The sequence below is a fragment of the Lichenostomus cassidix genome, chromosome 1Aa (genome assembly GCF_008360975.1).
Source record: "Lichenostomus cassidix isolate B80296 chromosome 1Aa, HeHo_3.0, whole genome shotgun sequence".
Taxonomy (NCBI): domain Eukaryota; kingdom Metazoa; phylum Chordata; class Aves; order Passeriformes; family Meliphagidae; genus Lichenostomus; species Lichenostomus cassidix.
Genome location: NC_139480.1, coordinates 24640838 through 24658752, shown reverse-complemented (window position 1 = coordinate 24658752; position 17915 = coordinate 24640838). Strand labels below are relative to the sequence as shown.

Below are 17915 nucleotides of genomic sequence, written 5' to 3'. Positions count from 1 at the left end.
TCCATTCAGCTGCTTATTTGACATTGTGATATATCTGGACTTAAAATTACATAATAATGATTTTCTCTTTTTTCTTTCCTTTTTGTTTTTTTTTGTTTGTTTGTTTTGTTTGTTGATGACATGCCACTGAACTACTACATATGAAGATTGCTGTGTTCATTGTATCCTGGCTTGCTTGTTCTGTGAATTTCTCACCCTCTGTAACATTGTTCTGGGACAAGCATCCTGTGGCATCTGCCCATCGGAAACCTGCTGCTGTTGCTGCGGGGATGAGATGGGGGATGACTGTAACTGCCCATGTGATATGGATTGCGGCATAATGGACGCATGTTGTGAATCTGCAGATTGCTTGGAGATCTGCATGGAATGCTGTGGGATCTGCTTCCCATCATGAAATATTTATCTCTTTCTATTTTATTCTCTATAAAACTGGAGAGCTTTTCTTTAAATACATTTGAAGAAAGACAAGGTAAGATTTTCACACTTGCACTGTTAATTCCCTTTACATAAATATTTTTTTTTAAAAGCAATCCTCAAATCTGTATTCTAACACAAATTGTATAGTTTTGTATGTGAAACTAAAGCTACATTCCAGATTCCATTTGGCTTTGCAAATGGAAGTTTATTGAAACTGAACTGTAGACCTGATACTGCAGGCCATATGAAGGCAAAATTGCCATTTGAATCGAGTGATAGATTTTGGTCAGAGAGCAGACTGCAAGGCAAAGCCTTAAGTATTTACCTTTACCTACTTTATTGTTTAAACACTCAAATGCCTCTGTGTATAACATGTCTTTACAGGCATTCTGAAAATCAAAATATCTTTATAGCTCTGTCTTTGGGTTGAAAGCAACTTTGCTCTATTGTTTTAAACTTTATTCAAAAGCCAGCATCAGAAACCTACTGTTGGTTTTGCTATAGTGGTCATGTTGGCAAAATGTCTTTTGTTTTGAATATCTCACTGATTAGAAAGCAATTCCTGGTATTTTCCATTGTCAAGATTATCTGACAAACTAAAGTCAAATATAAGTTTTGCCCTGGACTGGAATAGTACCAGGATTTCTTTGTTATCAATCAAGACAGAATAGAGAACCTTAAGCATTTTACTTCAGTACTATTATTACTTGAAATGCTTCTTTTTAGAAAAAGACTTTGGAAATCTGTGTAGGCATGAAATATATCCTTAGAGTAATAAACTGATAGACAAACAAATCTTCAAAATTTGGCTGTAAGAGGGAAATTACTAGAAGTTAACTCAAGAATGTAAACCTGTACATTAAGTAGCCTGATTAGTGTCACATAACTTAATATTTATTTCTTTACTGTGTGAGAAACATCTGTAGAGGGTGGCAGAATTTAAAGAGTGTGAAAACCAAATTAAAATTGACTTGATTAAGGAATTCTGCCACTAAATGCAAAAAGCAAGTGAAAAAATGTTTATTGTCAGATACATTTTAAGTGCTATTTTCAAATAACTTCTTAAAAAGGACATTTCAAAATATATGGTATGCTTTAAAAATAAAAGGATTGGGATTTAAAATGTTTGAAAAATACACTTAGGATCTGTTGGACCCAGCTATTATGCCATTATGTAATAGGGATTACGCCATTAAGGTTTTCCAAGAAATATCTCTCTTGTAATTGTAATTGTGGAACACATAAAGAGATTTATGGCATTTCCAGATTTGGGGAATCAAAGTACCCGTTTTCTTTATGGTCTGCTAATTTCTCCTCTCTGTGTTTGTAGCTCATGAACTTTTCTGTGTAAACTGCTTACACATCATGATCTCACATACTTAAACTTTTCTATTTACACTTCAGTTACCCCATTTGTAGACTATAGATTTGTAGATCTCCTGAATTCAGTCCTCGTTACGAAAGTCATTAATAGCCAATAGCATATGCGTGTTGAGTGAATTGGCCATAAATGTTTCTTTCTACTATAGTGAATTCAGCTTATGCAAATGTGACAAGCTAAAGATCACAGGAGTGTGAAGCTAAGTCAACAAATGGTCTGATATTAACCAAAGCTGCTTCTTGTGAACACTGACTAGTAGTGCCTACTACTGCAAGTTATCACTGAAGCCAAATCCTCAACTATACTAGGGAGCTGGGAAGTGTTACGTTTTGCCTTAATGTACGCAGTGTTGTGGTATATTCTGATGCAATGCAGATTCATCCTCAGAGGGTTTCCTGATCTGGTTTTTGATAGTTGCTACGAGTATTATTTCTTATTATGAGGTTTTTCCCCCATATATTGGGCCAGATTCTGATCTGTATTGCATAAACCAAGTGCATTTCCATTCATGTCAGAATTTTCCATTGGTTAAATTCCAGTTAGAGAGCACAAAAATATTATGGTAATAGGCAGGCTAATAAGGAATCATATAGTTAAATTGATAAATTCCCAGTGCTCAGAATCAGGCCCATGGGGCTCAATTATGACTCCTAAAAGGATGAACCGCATTGGGAAGGGGGAAGAGGTGCCTTGGTTGAGTGGCATTGCCTGGAGGCATTTTGTCTTTGTAAGGCATGATGCCTCTGGGGAAATTGGGGGCATCACAGTGAGCACTGGGACTCAATGCACCTTGGAAAAAGTCTAGACAGTGCTTTGTCCATTGTAGGTCTGTGGTTGACACCACAGTTGTGGGAACATGTTCTCTGGGGCTAGACAGCACCATGAACTGTCTTTCCTCGTGTCCTGGTCACAGAGAGGTGAATTATGGCTGTTTCTTGTCTGATTGTGCATTTGGGACAGAAAGGAGGACTTCAAGTCTCTTGCCCTGCCCTAATATTCATGCCCTGCTGGAGCAGTTCCAGTTCAGTGCTTGGAAAACTGCACATTTGTATATCGTGCTTTTAGTGAATGCTAGGTCTTATTAAAGATTACTTTTACCACAGGTTGATATGGTTCAAAAGATAAACAAATAAAATACCAATATAGGGAGTCCTTTTCCTGTGTAAAAGTTATCTATACAGTTTGCCCTGCACAAGCCCTTGTTTCTACTTACTGGAACTCAGTGGGTTTTTGATTCATTGAAATTATGAAAGCCTGGGAAATGTATTTACTGTTAAGCAATCACTTCCTGTACTGTTAAAATGCAAACAATAATTATGAGAACTTTGTTCATGCCTGTGTGTATATACTCTTTCTCACACACATGGACACACATGCAGATTTGTGATCATTTGGGAAATACTAGGAAGTGAAAATAGTGTTATTAAACCTCATAGTGATTAGAAGTATCAAAGTATTACACACAATTGAAAAAATAAAAAATTGTGTATTTTGTTTGACATTTAAATGTAATCTGCTACTGTTTGTCATAGAGATATTAGCACTTTTGAAAAATGTATCTTTGTAGCAGAGAATATTAGCATGTAGTTTAAGGAATTCCTTTCTATATTTATATCCTTAAATTCTGTTTTGTAGTTTTCACTCTATAAACAATCTTGTAAGCACCTTGTGTAATGAAAACAAGCAGAATTAGAAGTCAAATGTGAAAATAGAGTTTAAATAAAATGAAAACATTAGAACTTTACTGTCTATTTTATAATAGTTCTGGTGAACTTGTACAGTGTTTCAGTTTATAGTTCTGCAAACTGGCCCATTTGAAAAACATGCTGTTTGTATTTTATATCAATTGGGTGTGCTACTTGCAAACACTATTTTGAAATAAAGATCTTTATTTTGAAACTTTGGGATATCATCTTCTAGTCTTGCCTTGTTAGTCCTCTGAAGAATAATTTCATGTCTTTTTGTGGGTTTTTTTGTTCTGCTTTAACACTTCCTAAAGGTGTTGGCCTTTGGCTGATTTGCACAGAGGGTGAAGCAGTCTACAGATTGTCTTACAGGTGGAGCTAAACCAACTCAGGCACTAGAAGCTGTGCTAGCATGAACCTCCAGCAGTAAAAAAGATTGTCGTTAAGAGGGAAAATTCATTCTTTGGTGAAATTGGATTAATTAGGTGAAATTCCAGTAATCATTAAATTTTATCAAAATGAAAATTATTTTATTACATCCACAACAAGTCTTTGGTTTACTAAAAACAAGCTGAACCAAGAGTGTCATCGGCTCTTAGTATTCATAGTATTTTTTTTTCATGTTGGCCCAAACTGAGTGTGAACATTGTTATGCTACTTTAAAACAGCAGAAATGACATGTCTGCAATCTTTTACACTGATTTTTCTAGATCTTTTCCCCTGCAGAGGGTCCCAAAAATTTGCTTCTCTGGCTTTTACAGAGGAAAGATGATAAAACTGGCAGAAATTGTGTTTGGGTGTGTATCATGAACTCTTGCATTGAGACTATGTGCCAAAGTAATTGTTTTAGTAAAAGAACTGATAAACACACAGACAAATAGCACCATTTGAGACCTATTTTAGTTGGTTTAGCCAGTATCCAAAAGACGTTTCTAGAAAAAATGGCTCCTGTGAATAAGGATCAGAAACATCTAGAGGCGTTTGGATTGAATAATGATTCTATTTCAGCCATAGTCCTCATGTTAAAAACTGTTTGTTGACTTTGATTAATCACTGATTTTATAATATTCTAAATGAGAAACTTTTCTGAGCTCTTTCACACATTGAGGTTTTTTTTCAAATTATGTTAGTGGTTGCAATATTTGATGTACGTTCTTGGAGAGCAATGCCAATTCTATTGGTGTATCTCCATGATAAAGCTCTTTTTGTCTCCAGTCTTGTAACTTTCCAAAAGGTGACAGATCGTAGAATGAATCATGTACCTGAAATCTTACTATTGGCCCCAAAACTAAGTTAAACATTAGGGAACTATCTACCTGGTGTCTTGTCTTAGTCTTTAACTGAGTGCATACACCATGTAGTGGAAAACTCCACATGGGTGGTGGTGACAGTGGTAGCTCTAGAATCTTAGAGACATTAATCTTACTTTTTTCCTTACCTTCCAAACCTTTTGCCAGTTCTTAAGACTTCCAAAGAGAGCAGGGAGACCTTAATGCAATTTTAACATTGAAAGAAGTTCATTAAAAATAATACTCTGCACTCACTTCCAAGATGGCCATGTTGAGTGTGCTCAGTGCACTTCAGTGTGAAGTAGAACACTTGTACAAGTTTAGCCTTCTCTTAAACACTTGCTTATGCTATTTACCAGTGGTTTGGTGCTAGTGTTGTAAAAGGATGGGTTTTTTTTCCTATAGAAATCTTTAATATGATGGGCTATTTCTGCTATAGTTGAAAAGAGAACATTCTCTGAATTAATCATTTCCGACAGTTGTTGAGTTTGATGAGATGTTCTTAATCTCTTTATAGTTTTTGATCATAGGTTCATAGAATGGCTTGGGTTGGGAGGGACCTTAAGCAATATATGGTTGCAACCGTCTTGCCATGGGGAGGGACAACTTCAACAACATTAGCCTGCTCAGAGCCCCATCCAGCCTGGCTTTGAACACTTCCAGGGATGGGGCATCCACAGCTTCTCTGGACAACATGTTCCCGTGCCTCATCACCCTCACATTGGGAATTGCTTCCCAATATCTAACCTAAACCTCCCCTCTTTCAGCTTAAAGCCATTCTCTGTTGTACTATCACTACATGACCTTGTAAATAGTCTCTCTCCATTTTCCTTTTAGGCTCCCTTCGCGTAACTGGAAGGCTGTGGTTAGGCCACCCCAAAAAGTCTTTTTTCCAGGCTGAACAATTCCAGTTCTCTTATCAGTTCACCACACTTAATGAAACACTGCATACAATCCTGTTTGCTTATTTTATGTATGCATATTACAGCAATTGTTAGTACATTACCCTCCAGTATTCATAAAAATGGAATGTAAGATGAAAGACTCTATAATACCTTTTATACATTTAATGGTACCTTACTGATTTTTGTTCTGGTATGCGTGTGCTATTTTAACTGACAAAATACTCCACTATAATTGGAGCTCTTTATATCATCTCAGTAGGGTATGTAATTGGTGCCCAAGCACTACACAATTCCTCTTCAATCAGTGATGTAGGATTCAGAAATTTGTCTCATCTCCAAGTTGTGCAAAGTGACCACACTGTGAATATGCTGTACTCCAATATGTTTCATGTTACAATCCTACTTTTTTAGGCACCACATCTGCAGTGCCTACCATTCTTTCCTTAGCTTTATCACAAGGTAGTATATTTGGTTTTGTTTTGCTTTTAAATTTTGGTTCAAAGAGAATTGAAAAGGCCTTCATTATGGAGGCCTGGGACAATACCAAGATACATGTTGCACTGTAAGTTATTTCTTCATCTTTTCTATGTTCTCTGCCAAACGCAACTTCTAGTCAAAGAGACTTGGAAAAGTGATGTCTTTGGAACTTTGGACTTAGCATCTAAATAACTGTAGCTCAACAGTGTTGAAATATTTGAAAATAAAAATGTTTCAATTATGTCTTTCTTGCTCAAATAGAGCACCAGAAGTTCTATAGTTCTATCAAGATGAATTCTACAGAGTCTTGCAAGCTGGCAGTCTTCAAAAAAATTCTGCTTATAAGACAAGCACGTTAGATTCAAATTAACACATTTTACAGTAGTATATATATATGCTACTGTAATATAACCTCGCATATGTATATGCTAGGTTTTTGATTCTGAACTACTTTCAGTTACTGAGGACTAACAAGAAAAGCTGGGAAGAATAAATGTGTTAAACAACATGGATTTCCTTTCCTCCCTAGGAAACGCAACTCCATTTGTCTGTTTCTTCATGTGAGGAGGGGACACCTTGATTACATATTTAATGTGGACTAACAGCAGTGGTTTAGAATCCACAATAACTTCAAGGTCATTAGAAGTAGCATGTGAAGGATAAAGGGAAATGTGTTGCAGGGATCCCACTACTCTTGACAACTGCTCTCCCTGCCTCAGTAATCTGCTTTGCAGCTACAAAGCTTTCATGGGGTTAAGTTTAAGAATATTAAGGTATCCATGACTGAAATTTTATATTCACTCTTGTTTCTTCAGAAAGAGTAATTAGACATATTTACACAATTACATTTTAGTAAACTATTATGTCAGCTTAACTGTAACACATATTCTGGTTAAAGTACATTAAACAGCAATCCAAAAGTAATTTAGCTGCTGAAGGTATTATTTTCTATCTAATTATTTGCAAATTAATGAATAAAATTAAATTCCAATCACTGTAAAAATGAAGCAATGGTGAGAATCAGAACTACAGATTAGTTAAAGCTATGCAATGCATAACAGAATTAAAGCTGCCTTTTATTCAAATTCAATGCTTAAAAAAGAACAAATCCATCATCTTGAAATTTGACTTGTAGCTTGACATTAAAAATAATATGAGTAGAATTTTCAGTGGGGTAAGCACAAAACTAGTTCAAGTAGTGTCACTCTCAATTAATGTACTCAGGTGGTGTGCCCATTAAAATTCCCACTTGTGGGTTCAGCTCTCTATGCAAATGGGGTCATTACCTGGAGAATTTAATTGGGTATGACACTGGGAGTAGGAATTTTCCTTTCAAAATAAACCTTCTTGCACACATTTTCACTAGAAGTTTGATTGTTACATATACTTCATATTGTTTGGCTCTATAAATATTTACCAAAATTGAGAATGTCCTCACTTACTTACTCTTTTACAGGTGATTCATAATGCATCAAAACGATTTTTAAATTGTTCCATTTATTGCATATGCAAGTCTTGTTACAAAAACCTGTGGTGAAAATTTATTTTTTGGTGTTAAAATGGTATTTTTACATGTATCACACCTTTTTAAGCTGATATTAATTTTTATAATATTTGAAAACACAACCATAATATTTTTGTAGTATATGTACTTGTAAATAAAAAAAAATATTATTTCATCTTGAACTCCTCTCTCACTCATTGTTTGGGAAGGACAAAAATACATTTTGTTTTTGAGTAATATTAACTTCCAACTTTTGCTGAACATTACTTTGCATAATCACTTGTGTAAATAAGGCTAATGCCAAAAGGTATTAATCCCAAAATGTGCATACAAATCTTGTAGAAACACAGAAGTACATGGTTGGAAGAAACTTCTAGAGAACTTCCAGTTCAGCAGTCTATGTTGGAACAGTGTCTAAAAACATGTTCTTGGAAACCTCTGATGGAGTTTTGGACACAAGTGATAGTTGTCACTAGTTCTACAGTAGAGTCTTACAGATAGAAAGCTTTTTTCTTACATCCCATTTAATCTTATTTTCATTTCTGCAAATAAAACAGATGTACCCATGTTCTGTTCCCACTGGATATGTAGAACAATCACCATTCTCTTGTCATAACCTTTCATATATTAACCTTTCATATAGTTTGTATACTCCTGCTGAGTTTCTCTTGCCTAGTCCAAGGAAATCTAGTCCCAGTTCCTTCAACCTGTTTTTTCAGTGCAACATTCATTTCAGATGTTGTAAACTGTATGAGCTATACTTCTCATTTCAAACTATGACAAGACTGAGGGAGTAACTCATGAAGGGATTTTTTTTCTGCTTTTAAGAAACACAGATGTTGGATAGCGTGTTAAGAGATAACATTCATGTCTATAATATGCACGGATTTCTGTGGCATGAAAGTTGACAGTATTTTACTTGCACCTTAACTTCTGTAAAGGAAACAGTCCAAAGAATTGGCATTATGATCTTCCACATAAACCCTTGAAAGATTTTCATGGGATTTGCAGAACAATTTTTAAAATTTCCAGGATGGAGACCTGCAAGTGTTGTATTAGAAAACAAACTGAGAAAATGAATTGACCATGTCATTAAAGCTTATCTGCCTTTGTTACTTCTGTATTTTCACTCCATCTCAGCTTTCAGCTTCTTGCCGCTCTTTTCAGCACTTGGTTTACTAACCCAGCATCCTCTGTGTTTTCACTGAAACTTCCTGTCCAGTTCTGTTGGGTCTCATTGCCTCTTCAATGCTTAATACATATTGATGAAGGAAAAAAAAGCTACAGAAGAGTGATGTTTTTCTTATTGAACTTAACTGAAACCTTTTAGTAACCTTGCAATGTGGTTTTAAGATAATAGGTGAGAGTGGATTTTAACATAGACAAATTGTGTTTCAAAAGGTTAGTGCTCCCTTACTAATCTTCATGTTCAAAAATGGTAATTAGAATAATTTTATTCTCAGAGAAAATCTAATGTATGTCAGTGAAGTTTTACAGAAAATACTTCTCACTTATAATTCACTAATGAGAATAAAAGTTTGATAAAAATAATTATTTAGCCACAATATGCCTGAGTTCTTAACACTTTTGATTTTGGACTTATATGACATCCTGATTTGCAGTATTATTCTTTAATATGTACAGGTGATGTAGACTGAAACCAAGTAACTGTTAGGTCTCAAAACAGTAGTTGTCAAATGAAAACATGTTAAAAGGGTGATTTTAGAGAGGTTTTGAGGAAATTGGTACTGTGCCTGCCACTCTTCAACATTTTAATCAACGATCTGGAAACATTTCCAGCAGAATTTTTAGCTGAATTGGTAGTTGATGGAACAGTAAATAAAATACATACCAGTACAAGGTGCTTATTTAGAGCAATCTGAACCTGGTAGGATGCATCTCTTCTGAGAAAATGTTTTTCCATGCTATGAAAGAGAAAGGAAGTATTCAGAATTTACTTCCTATAAAAAAAAGATTAATTTTAAACACTTTGAAAAGATTTGTGGATCATGGTGAAGAAGGTACTGAGCAATGGGTTTCAGTTGACGTCCTGCAGCCTTTCATGGTGACCTTTCGATATTTCAATGGATAATGCAGTGAATGGAAGCAGGGAAGAGTGTGTGCTAAGAAAATCAGATTCAGAACATGCTTTGAGTCCTTCATGATTTGAAAAATAGAAATAGTACAAACCAGAACATTGGAAATTACTTAGAGATATAAAATCACTTTAAAAAGAGAGACTTTCAGAGCTTATTCTACTCAAGTTTATCCAGCCGAAGACCGAGCTGTGACTTCATCACACTGTGCTGGTATCTTCACAGGCACAAATTACAGTGCTTTGAAGTTTTTCTTATTCTGCCAGAGAGATATGGAAAGAACTCAAATCTAAAGCCAAACAAAAATTTATGATGTCCAATTTCTTACCTGAATGTACCTGTGAAGATAGTAATGAGCTGAACAAGCTGTTAAACCCAGCTTTTGATTACCCACCTCCTGGTAGTCTTGGTCCACAATTGATGCTTTTTTCAGAGATAACTCTTACCTTTAAAAGGCTGAGTGCATACATGCATATATATGTGTGTGTGTGTATATACATATATATATATATATATATATATATATATGTATAGATATATGTTTTTATATATACACACACATATGTATACCCTGTACGGAGGAAAAAAAAACATTAATAAATGCTGAACTGGACAGAATTTTATTTCCCTTTATCTTAGAGAGGTTAAATGAGATGGTACAGTACTACCTCATGGATTTTGGGTCTAGTGACAGGAATAGATTACCCTAATTGTGTGAAGGGGGTTTGTAGAAGTCTTACTTTCATCAAACATTAAGATAAAAGAAATACTTTTTTTGTGCCTGTGCAGGATCTCCACAACACAAATAGGTATGTCCTCTCTCACAGTAATCGTCTGGGATAATATGTGGTTACAGATTATTTCCATACCGACATTCAAATATGGTGAATGTAGGTTATAGTTCTGGACTAATAATTCAAGTAAAGATTAATTTCTATTTCAAAAATGTAAAACACATTAAATGTTAATTTCAAGGGCAAAATGAAATTGAAGTTCCTAAGAAAATACCTTAAATTGGATGAATTACCTGTAAAACAAACATCATAGATAAAAAGTGAATTTGCTTAATATAAAAAAAGTTAATAAAATGGGCTGTGAAAGGAAGATAAGCAGCAGTGTTAAGATAAATAGTTCGCTCATACTGAAATAAAGCATGAAAGTTCATCTATGATATAGAAGTTTATGGAAAATTTGCAAGACAAAATGCATTCCAGTGTATTAAACAAAGGACCAATGGGATTTGTGTGTTGTGAGCTGCCAGCAGGCTCATCATAACCATTACAAGTCCACTCTGAAATGTTAAAAGAGCAAAAATACAGAGCTGGAAGGTCCAATTCCTCTGGGCTGAGACAAGGAAGTAGATTCTGACTATTCTTTGTACACTATCCTTCCACACCTTGCAATGCAGGAAATTATAGAGCAGGTGAAGAGGTCAGACGTGTGTAGAGACTTTACTGTATATTTCACTTCCCTGCTCCTTAGTTAGAGGTTAAGAAAATGCTGTGTTACATTGATTCAGCTATAATTTTGCAGTCCTTTACTCCAGGAGAAATTTAGCTCACAAACTATACCATTAGATTTATTTATTTATTTATTTCCCTTAGGCTTCCTTGGTCCTGTGTTATTCTTAAGGGAGTCAAATGATAAAATGAAAATTGACCCCTATGGAAATCATTAGTATTTGTAAGACTGTATTATGTGACATGGGGATTTCTCCAATGACCAAATGAATTTTACCCTTTTCTTATCCTGGTTTCCACAGAGAAAAGGGTTTAATAATCCACTCTGATGTATATGCTTGCATGTGTGTTTATCCATTTTCTTACTCCCTACTAAGAACTTTTATGCCTGTTGATCTCACTTAAACAAAATAAAAAGTGAAAGTAAATGAAAAAGCCTCAAAGAAACAAAAGCAGAAAGATTGATCTTATTCTTACCCCCATGAGGGGACACTGGCAGAATTTGGTCAGTTCCTGTAAGCTGTCAGGGAATCCACAGAAGGGAGACTTACTAAAAATATTTAATAGTGGAAAAACCTACAGTTGAAGTTCACATTTTATTAAATGCATGGTAATCAAGCTGAGAGATTGAAATCACACAAATGAACTCTCATACATATGAATACTTTAAATTACTTTCAAAATAAATCCTACTTAGTCTCCTGTTTTGTAACGTTTACTTTTGGAAAAGTTATGGTATTCCTTTTTAATGATTCAAGATTCCACCCACCCCGAGTAGCTTTCTAAATCCGTTGTTCTAAGGTAGTCTTGAGAAAGAAAACTAGAAAGGACTGAAAAAATAATTTTCTAATGGCTAAGAAAAAAAAAGACTGAAGGACTGAAAAATAAACTATGCTGTTATTAACATATTTGCTTGTTTGTTTCCTTTTTACCAATAACAGTTTTTGACTCAAGACTAAATTTTAAAATTTTTTATTCATTTATAAATAAACATTGATTTATTTTTGAAATAAATATCTTGTAATTAAAGCAATAAATAATATGCTGCATAATTGTGCTCCAAATTAGCATTAATAAAGTATTATATGTGTAATTTTTACAACTAGAAGTATCTCTCTGGTTGTCAGATTTTACTGTATACATAGCTTGATTGTTGCAGAGTAGACATCTGCCAGAAACATTTCAGTTTAGCATGATGAATTTACTGTAACCCTGTCAAAAATTACATAGCAATGCTGAAGTATCGCTTTGAATATAGGTTGAAAAACAGAAATAAGTGTGTTGAGAAAGGTTTTCAAATCCTCTCAGAATCCAGTCATTACTGCTGTTACGGCTGGGCACATAGGAACGCTGCTGCTCCATGGGGGATTCCTGGGAAGTGAACATTACTTACTTAATCAGGGTAGTGAAAGGCAAAGTCGTGTTGACTGTAGGTGCCCTGCGTAGGTTATCAGCATCCCAGCGAGGACGCTGCCGCACAAAGGGCAGGCAATTTGCACAAAAGTGTGAAGGCTTCTTGAGGCCTTTTTTGTGAATTAAAAAGGGAAGGGTACACTTGTTTGCAACATTCTCTGTGGTGATTGTATTTCAGATGCTTGATTTTTTACTAATTATGTGTGAAACGCTCTATCCAGCATTGCTTGGGTTAATATGCTTGTTGAAGTCTTGTATCTGAATTATTTGGGCCAAATTCTGAGCTCAGATAAACAACACAACAGGCAATAAGGAAAAGTGCATGCTCTCTGGTGGCTTAATGGTAATTCTCTAGGATCCTGACATTTCAAGAAATAGTCTACCAGAAAAGGTAAGTACTCCTGCATCTTTGATAAAAGATTCTTCAGTGTCATATGTGGTTTAAATAAATGTAGGATATCTCACTTTTTTCCTCAGGTTAGATCTTTTTGTATTTTCAATGGAGGCCAGAGGTATTCTAGCATATTTCAAATAGAAGCTAAGATACCATCCTGGGATGTTCTCCAACACCATATTTGTATATTTTATAAAACTATTATTTATGAAAGGGAATTATAAATCTGCATCTGCGTAGGCCCACCATCTGCCTAGCTGTATGAATATTACTATAAACTTCAGGTAAGTCTTGGAATTAAGGGAATAATATCAATACATAGTCTTCTTTAATGGACTTTTAAACCATAGACAGCAGAACTCATTGTTCATATGTAGATACAATTAGTGTAAGTTATTATTTCCTGACATAAATATACTAAAAAACAGACATGCATTGTTTCCTCTGTTATCATTTTCTATTGTTAATGTTATTTCAAACACTGTGTAAAAAGGTCTGGCAGAAGTGTAGCAAGGAGTACTTTGTCTTTGCTGATTTGTATAAAAAGACTTCACCATTGAAACCAATATTAAATGGAGGAACCTGCATTTCCCTCTTACCTTTCCCTTTTCAGAATTGTGCCTCAGAGTTCTGGGACAGATGGAGCCAGGCAGTTTGAGAGAAAAAAACCCCAAACCAAAGTGAAACCAAAACAAAAACCTCCTGAGAGGTGATGGCCTGGAAAACTGGAAAGCATGTTCAAAAACAGCCAAAGGGAGAATTTCTTCGTTCTTTTGGAGAGCTTTCGTGAGATATGTGGGAAAGCGCCTGTCTGAATTTTCCTTTCAATATCTACAATCACTGTATTTATGTCTGTAAAACGTATTGCTATGTGACTGTAAACGTTAATATTTGTACATGCACATGAGTTACTCTCTAACTAAATATTCTTGCTTGGATTGCTTATGGCTCACATCCTACTCAGCCTTGCTCCTGTGAATTACCAGCCAAATATGCTGACGGACTGACAAGCCACCCCATTCTGCTACAGTTGAATTAGGGCTGATGCATGTTACCCACAGTGCTGCCTGACAAATTGAATCATCTGCTCTAAGTGATTTTGCCTGTTTCAGAGTACTGGGAAACTCAAAGGGCATCAAGTCAAATTACACATTGATTGCTGTTTGCCCTGTAGCTTTTGCACACAGAAGGAATCACATACAACACTTAGAAGATTAGTGGAGACTGCATCCAGGGAATATCACATATAAGCATGTGCAAGTTGGACTTCTCTGGTTGGTAGTAGCATCGCAAGTCTAGCCATCCAGGAAAGAGCAAAATTGATGTTAATGTGTGCTTCCCAGTTGATACAGATGTAGACTTCATTATCCTTCCTATAGAGCTTCTACTTCACGACTTGGCCATACTCTAACTCATGCTTGGTTTTAGATTATTTTTTCTACATCAAATAAACAGAATGTCAGAATATCACAATTAGAATTATGTCTATATTTTATTAATGTAGAAATACAAATCCATATGTATTTATGTTTACAAACTGCTTTATATTAGAATATCTTTAACAACAGACATCACTGATCTGTGACTGTATGATCTACAACTATCCAGATTTTGGGTGACAGACAGGTAGCTGGATGCCTGAGAACACAGCTTTTATTTTCAAACTTTTCTTTGGAACCCCAAGACAAAATATTTGTTTAAAAAGGCATAGCAAAAATAATTTTAAAGAAAAAGTCAAGAAAACAAAGATACTAGTATAAAAGGAGGCTGTATCCAGGTGAGAGTTGGCCTTTTCTGCCAGGCAACAGGGGGTAGGCCAAGATGACATGGTCTTAAGCTGTGCCAGGGGAGGTTTAGGTTGGACATTAGAAGAAATTCTTCACAGAAAAGGTGATTAGAGATTGGAATGGCTGCCCGCCATCCCTGGAGGTGTTTAGGGAAAGATTGGACATGGCACTCAGTGCCATGGTTTAGTTGATGTGATGTTCAGTCACACATTGGGTCTGGTGATCTCAGACTCTTTTCCAATCTAAAGTAAGTCTGTGATTATGTGAACTGTTTATTGCAAAACTGACATTTAATAGACAATGCAAGATACTATACAAATTGTAGTGATATACCAGGCATCAGCACAAAGACTTACCTTTACTTCATTAATTGCACTAACTGGGGCCCTTTTCTTCCTCCTTCTTATGCTGACAAGCAAACTTTACACAAACTCATAGAGTCATCAAGTTGGAAGAGACCTCTAAGATCATCCAGTCCAACCATCCACTCAGCACTATCAGTGTAACCCCTAAACCACTGACCAGCACCACCCAGTGCCAGATGCAAATGCCTCTCAAACATGATAAACTAACAGCATGTTTCTCAGAGAAATGTTGTAACTACGAAATAACAAGCCTCTGTGTATCTTAGTTTATTGATTTGTAACTCATGTAGAGTAGGATGAAGTTCAGCACAGGTCTCTGCATTTAGGCTTTTCTGAAAGGTCTTCAAGTCATTTAGTCCACTAAATGATCATGAAGATTTCTAATTTCTGTCTATTGCTGTGAAAATTTCTTATTTTTCCAGTTCTCTTACAGTTAGCTATTAAAAGCCCAATTTCTCTAAAATTTTGTTTCTATTTCTAAGAAACCACTCACTTGCTTTTTGTTCTTGGTGCTTTCTCTTACAGTCATAGACATAGATATGATATGTAAACATATCACAAAAATATGTTTTATCACTGAGGTTGCCAGTCAATGAGAGGTGACAACAAATGAAACTGAGGGATTAATATTGTTGTATATGTACAAACTTCAGGGTTGTTTCCTGTCACATTCTATGTTTTGAACAGATCCTTTAGTTTTCCCACCAAATGTGTACTACTCAGTCATGATCAACATTTTAGGAAGAATGTGCTGCTCAGAACTCTTCCTAACGCAATTTCTGTTTGTTTGCTTAGGCTGAAAGCCTTTGTGTTTGATTTGTTTTTTCAGTGAATTCCTTCCACAGAAGCAAAAAAAACTTTCATTTCTAGTAGCTTTCTTCACCAGATATGAAAGTGGTTTGTATTCAAGGACTGATAGTCTTTTGACTTGACTTAAAAATTTATTGTATCTGTTATTTAAGGTCAAATGTCTCAGTAAAACCTTCCACAGAAGTGACTCGTTAACTTGTACTTTTATCAGGTCCCTCCTGCAATTTTTTTCCTCCAGCTTTCTTGATTTCAAAAATGACAATGATGGTATTAGAGATTTCTGGGAATTCCTACATTGTGATGCAAGTTGTGAACAGAGGGGTTTTTTTTTCTAGTTCTGCTTCTGGGCTGCCTCTGATCTTTGTAATGTACAGTGCAGTGCTGTCTTCCCTAGGCAGTTCTCTTATCATTTTCTTAACTTGCTCTTCTGTTCCTTGCATGGGGGTAGCTTGTGGAGCTATGTAAAGGAATCATTCATAGTGATGCAGTAGCTCAACTGCAGAAAAACATTTCTAAGGATTCTACAGAACTGAAGAACTATGAACATTTGTCCTTTTTATAAGCTCAAAATAAGGAACAGTGAAGGTCCCACAAGCCTCCAAAAAGCCCTCCATCTTGATCTGTCAAGTCAACAAAACTTGTACCTCTTCTAAATGCATTATTCTTCTTGTTCTGTAGAAACTAATTTGTTTAGGACGGTATCAAGGTCAGAATGAGTAAACAAAAAGACTTGGACCAAAGCCACATGTTCATAAAAACGTATTTTAAAAACTTGAACACCTTTTCTTTCCTCCCCTTCCCTGCACGCACCAGCAAATCACCATCCTTAGTAGAAGGCAATACATAGCAGGAGTAGATTGCTGCTCTCCCTGCATAAAAAGATATTTAATTTTTGAATAAATACCAAATTGTGGGGGATTTAATATGTTTTTCAGTTGTTGTTACTATGTGAATTGTTGAATTTGATCCTCTTGATTTAAGTTTTTTTGGAGTGCATTCCCTGCCTCAAATCACAGTTGTGGATACTGGAGCTCCTGTGGGCCAGACAACCTGCCTCCTCATGGGGCTTGCAGCATGCATCCTACCAGCTGGCATTGAGAGAAAATCTACTGCTTCTTATCTTCCTCCCACTTTGCCTTCTTTGGTACGCATGCTTGCAAATATTTACTTTTTATGTTGCTTTGATTTCTTGTAGTAGCTAATTTGGGCTTGGGCCAGTGTTTACTAGCAAAGAAAGAAAGAAAAAAAGAAAGAAAGATATATTCAAAGATATTATCACATAGATAATATTTCATCTTAAAAAGTAACCAGTGCTCATCCTGAAGTATTTGAATCCTGTGCTTGAGGCCACAAAAGACCTTGCAGAAGGAGCTTATGCTCCTATGTCTGTGTGCAGGTCTGTACCTATAAGCTTGATCATAAATTATTGACTTTGTTTTCTGCTTAATACCAAGTGTTTCTTACTTATCACGAAATTATTAGAATCTTAAACTGAACCTGCAACTTTTCTTTTGCTGTTTCATTTTCTATAGTGTTGCATTTATATATTAGACTGCCTCAATTTGGTAGGACCAAATTGACTGCTACTTCAAGAGGCATTTTGAACTTGCTACCTGGAGTTTTGTTATGCCTCACAATGAAGATTTACATTATAGAATTACTATAAGAGGCAGCCAAATTAAGAATCCATCAAAAACTGGCAAATTGTCCCAGTTCTCCTTATATTTTACTAGTGTTTTTAACAGAAGTATTGTTGCTATTTTGAAACCAGACAAGTACAACACTTGTACTTGGGGCAGCCAAGTACACCTTTCCCAATAATTTGAAAACCATATTTTCCCACAGATGGTTGAACAGTGATTTTGGGTTTGCTTTTTCCAGTGTAACTTTGCTGTGTCTTTTATCTTAATTGCCTTTCTTTACCTTTCTTTT

At 35.5% G+C, this 17915-nt stretch overlaps 1 protein-coding gene across 2 annotated transcripts in view; it reads left to right on the top strand.

The window, feature by feature from the left end:
* The window catches only part of MDFIC (MyoD family inhibitor domain containing), a 52390-nt gene extending 48693 nt beyond the window's left edge, over positions 1–3697 (top strand). The window contains exon 6 of one of the 2 annotated variants that reach the window (XM_085042837.1): positions 147–3697. In XM_085042837.1, the coding sequence (XP_084898963.1) occupies positions 147–394 (248 nt within the window). In that variant the 3' untranslated portion in view covers positions 395–3697. The remainder of the gene's footprint in view (positions 1–146) is intronic. The other variant, XM_085042844.1, reaches the window with a different exon arrangement.
* The last annotated feature ends 14218 nt before the right edge of the window (positions 3698–17915 follow it).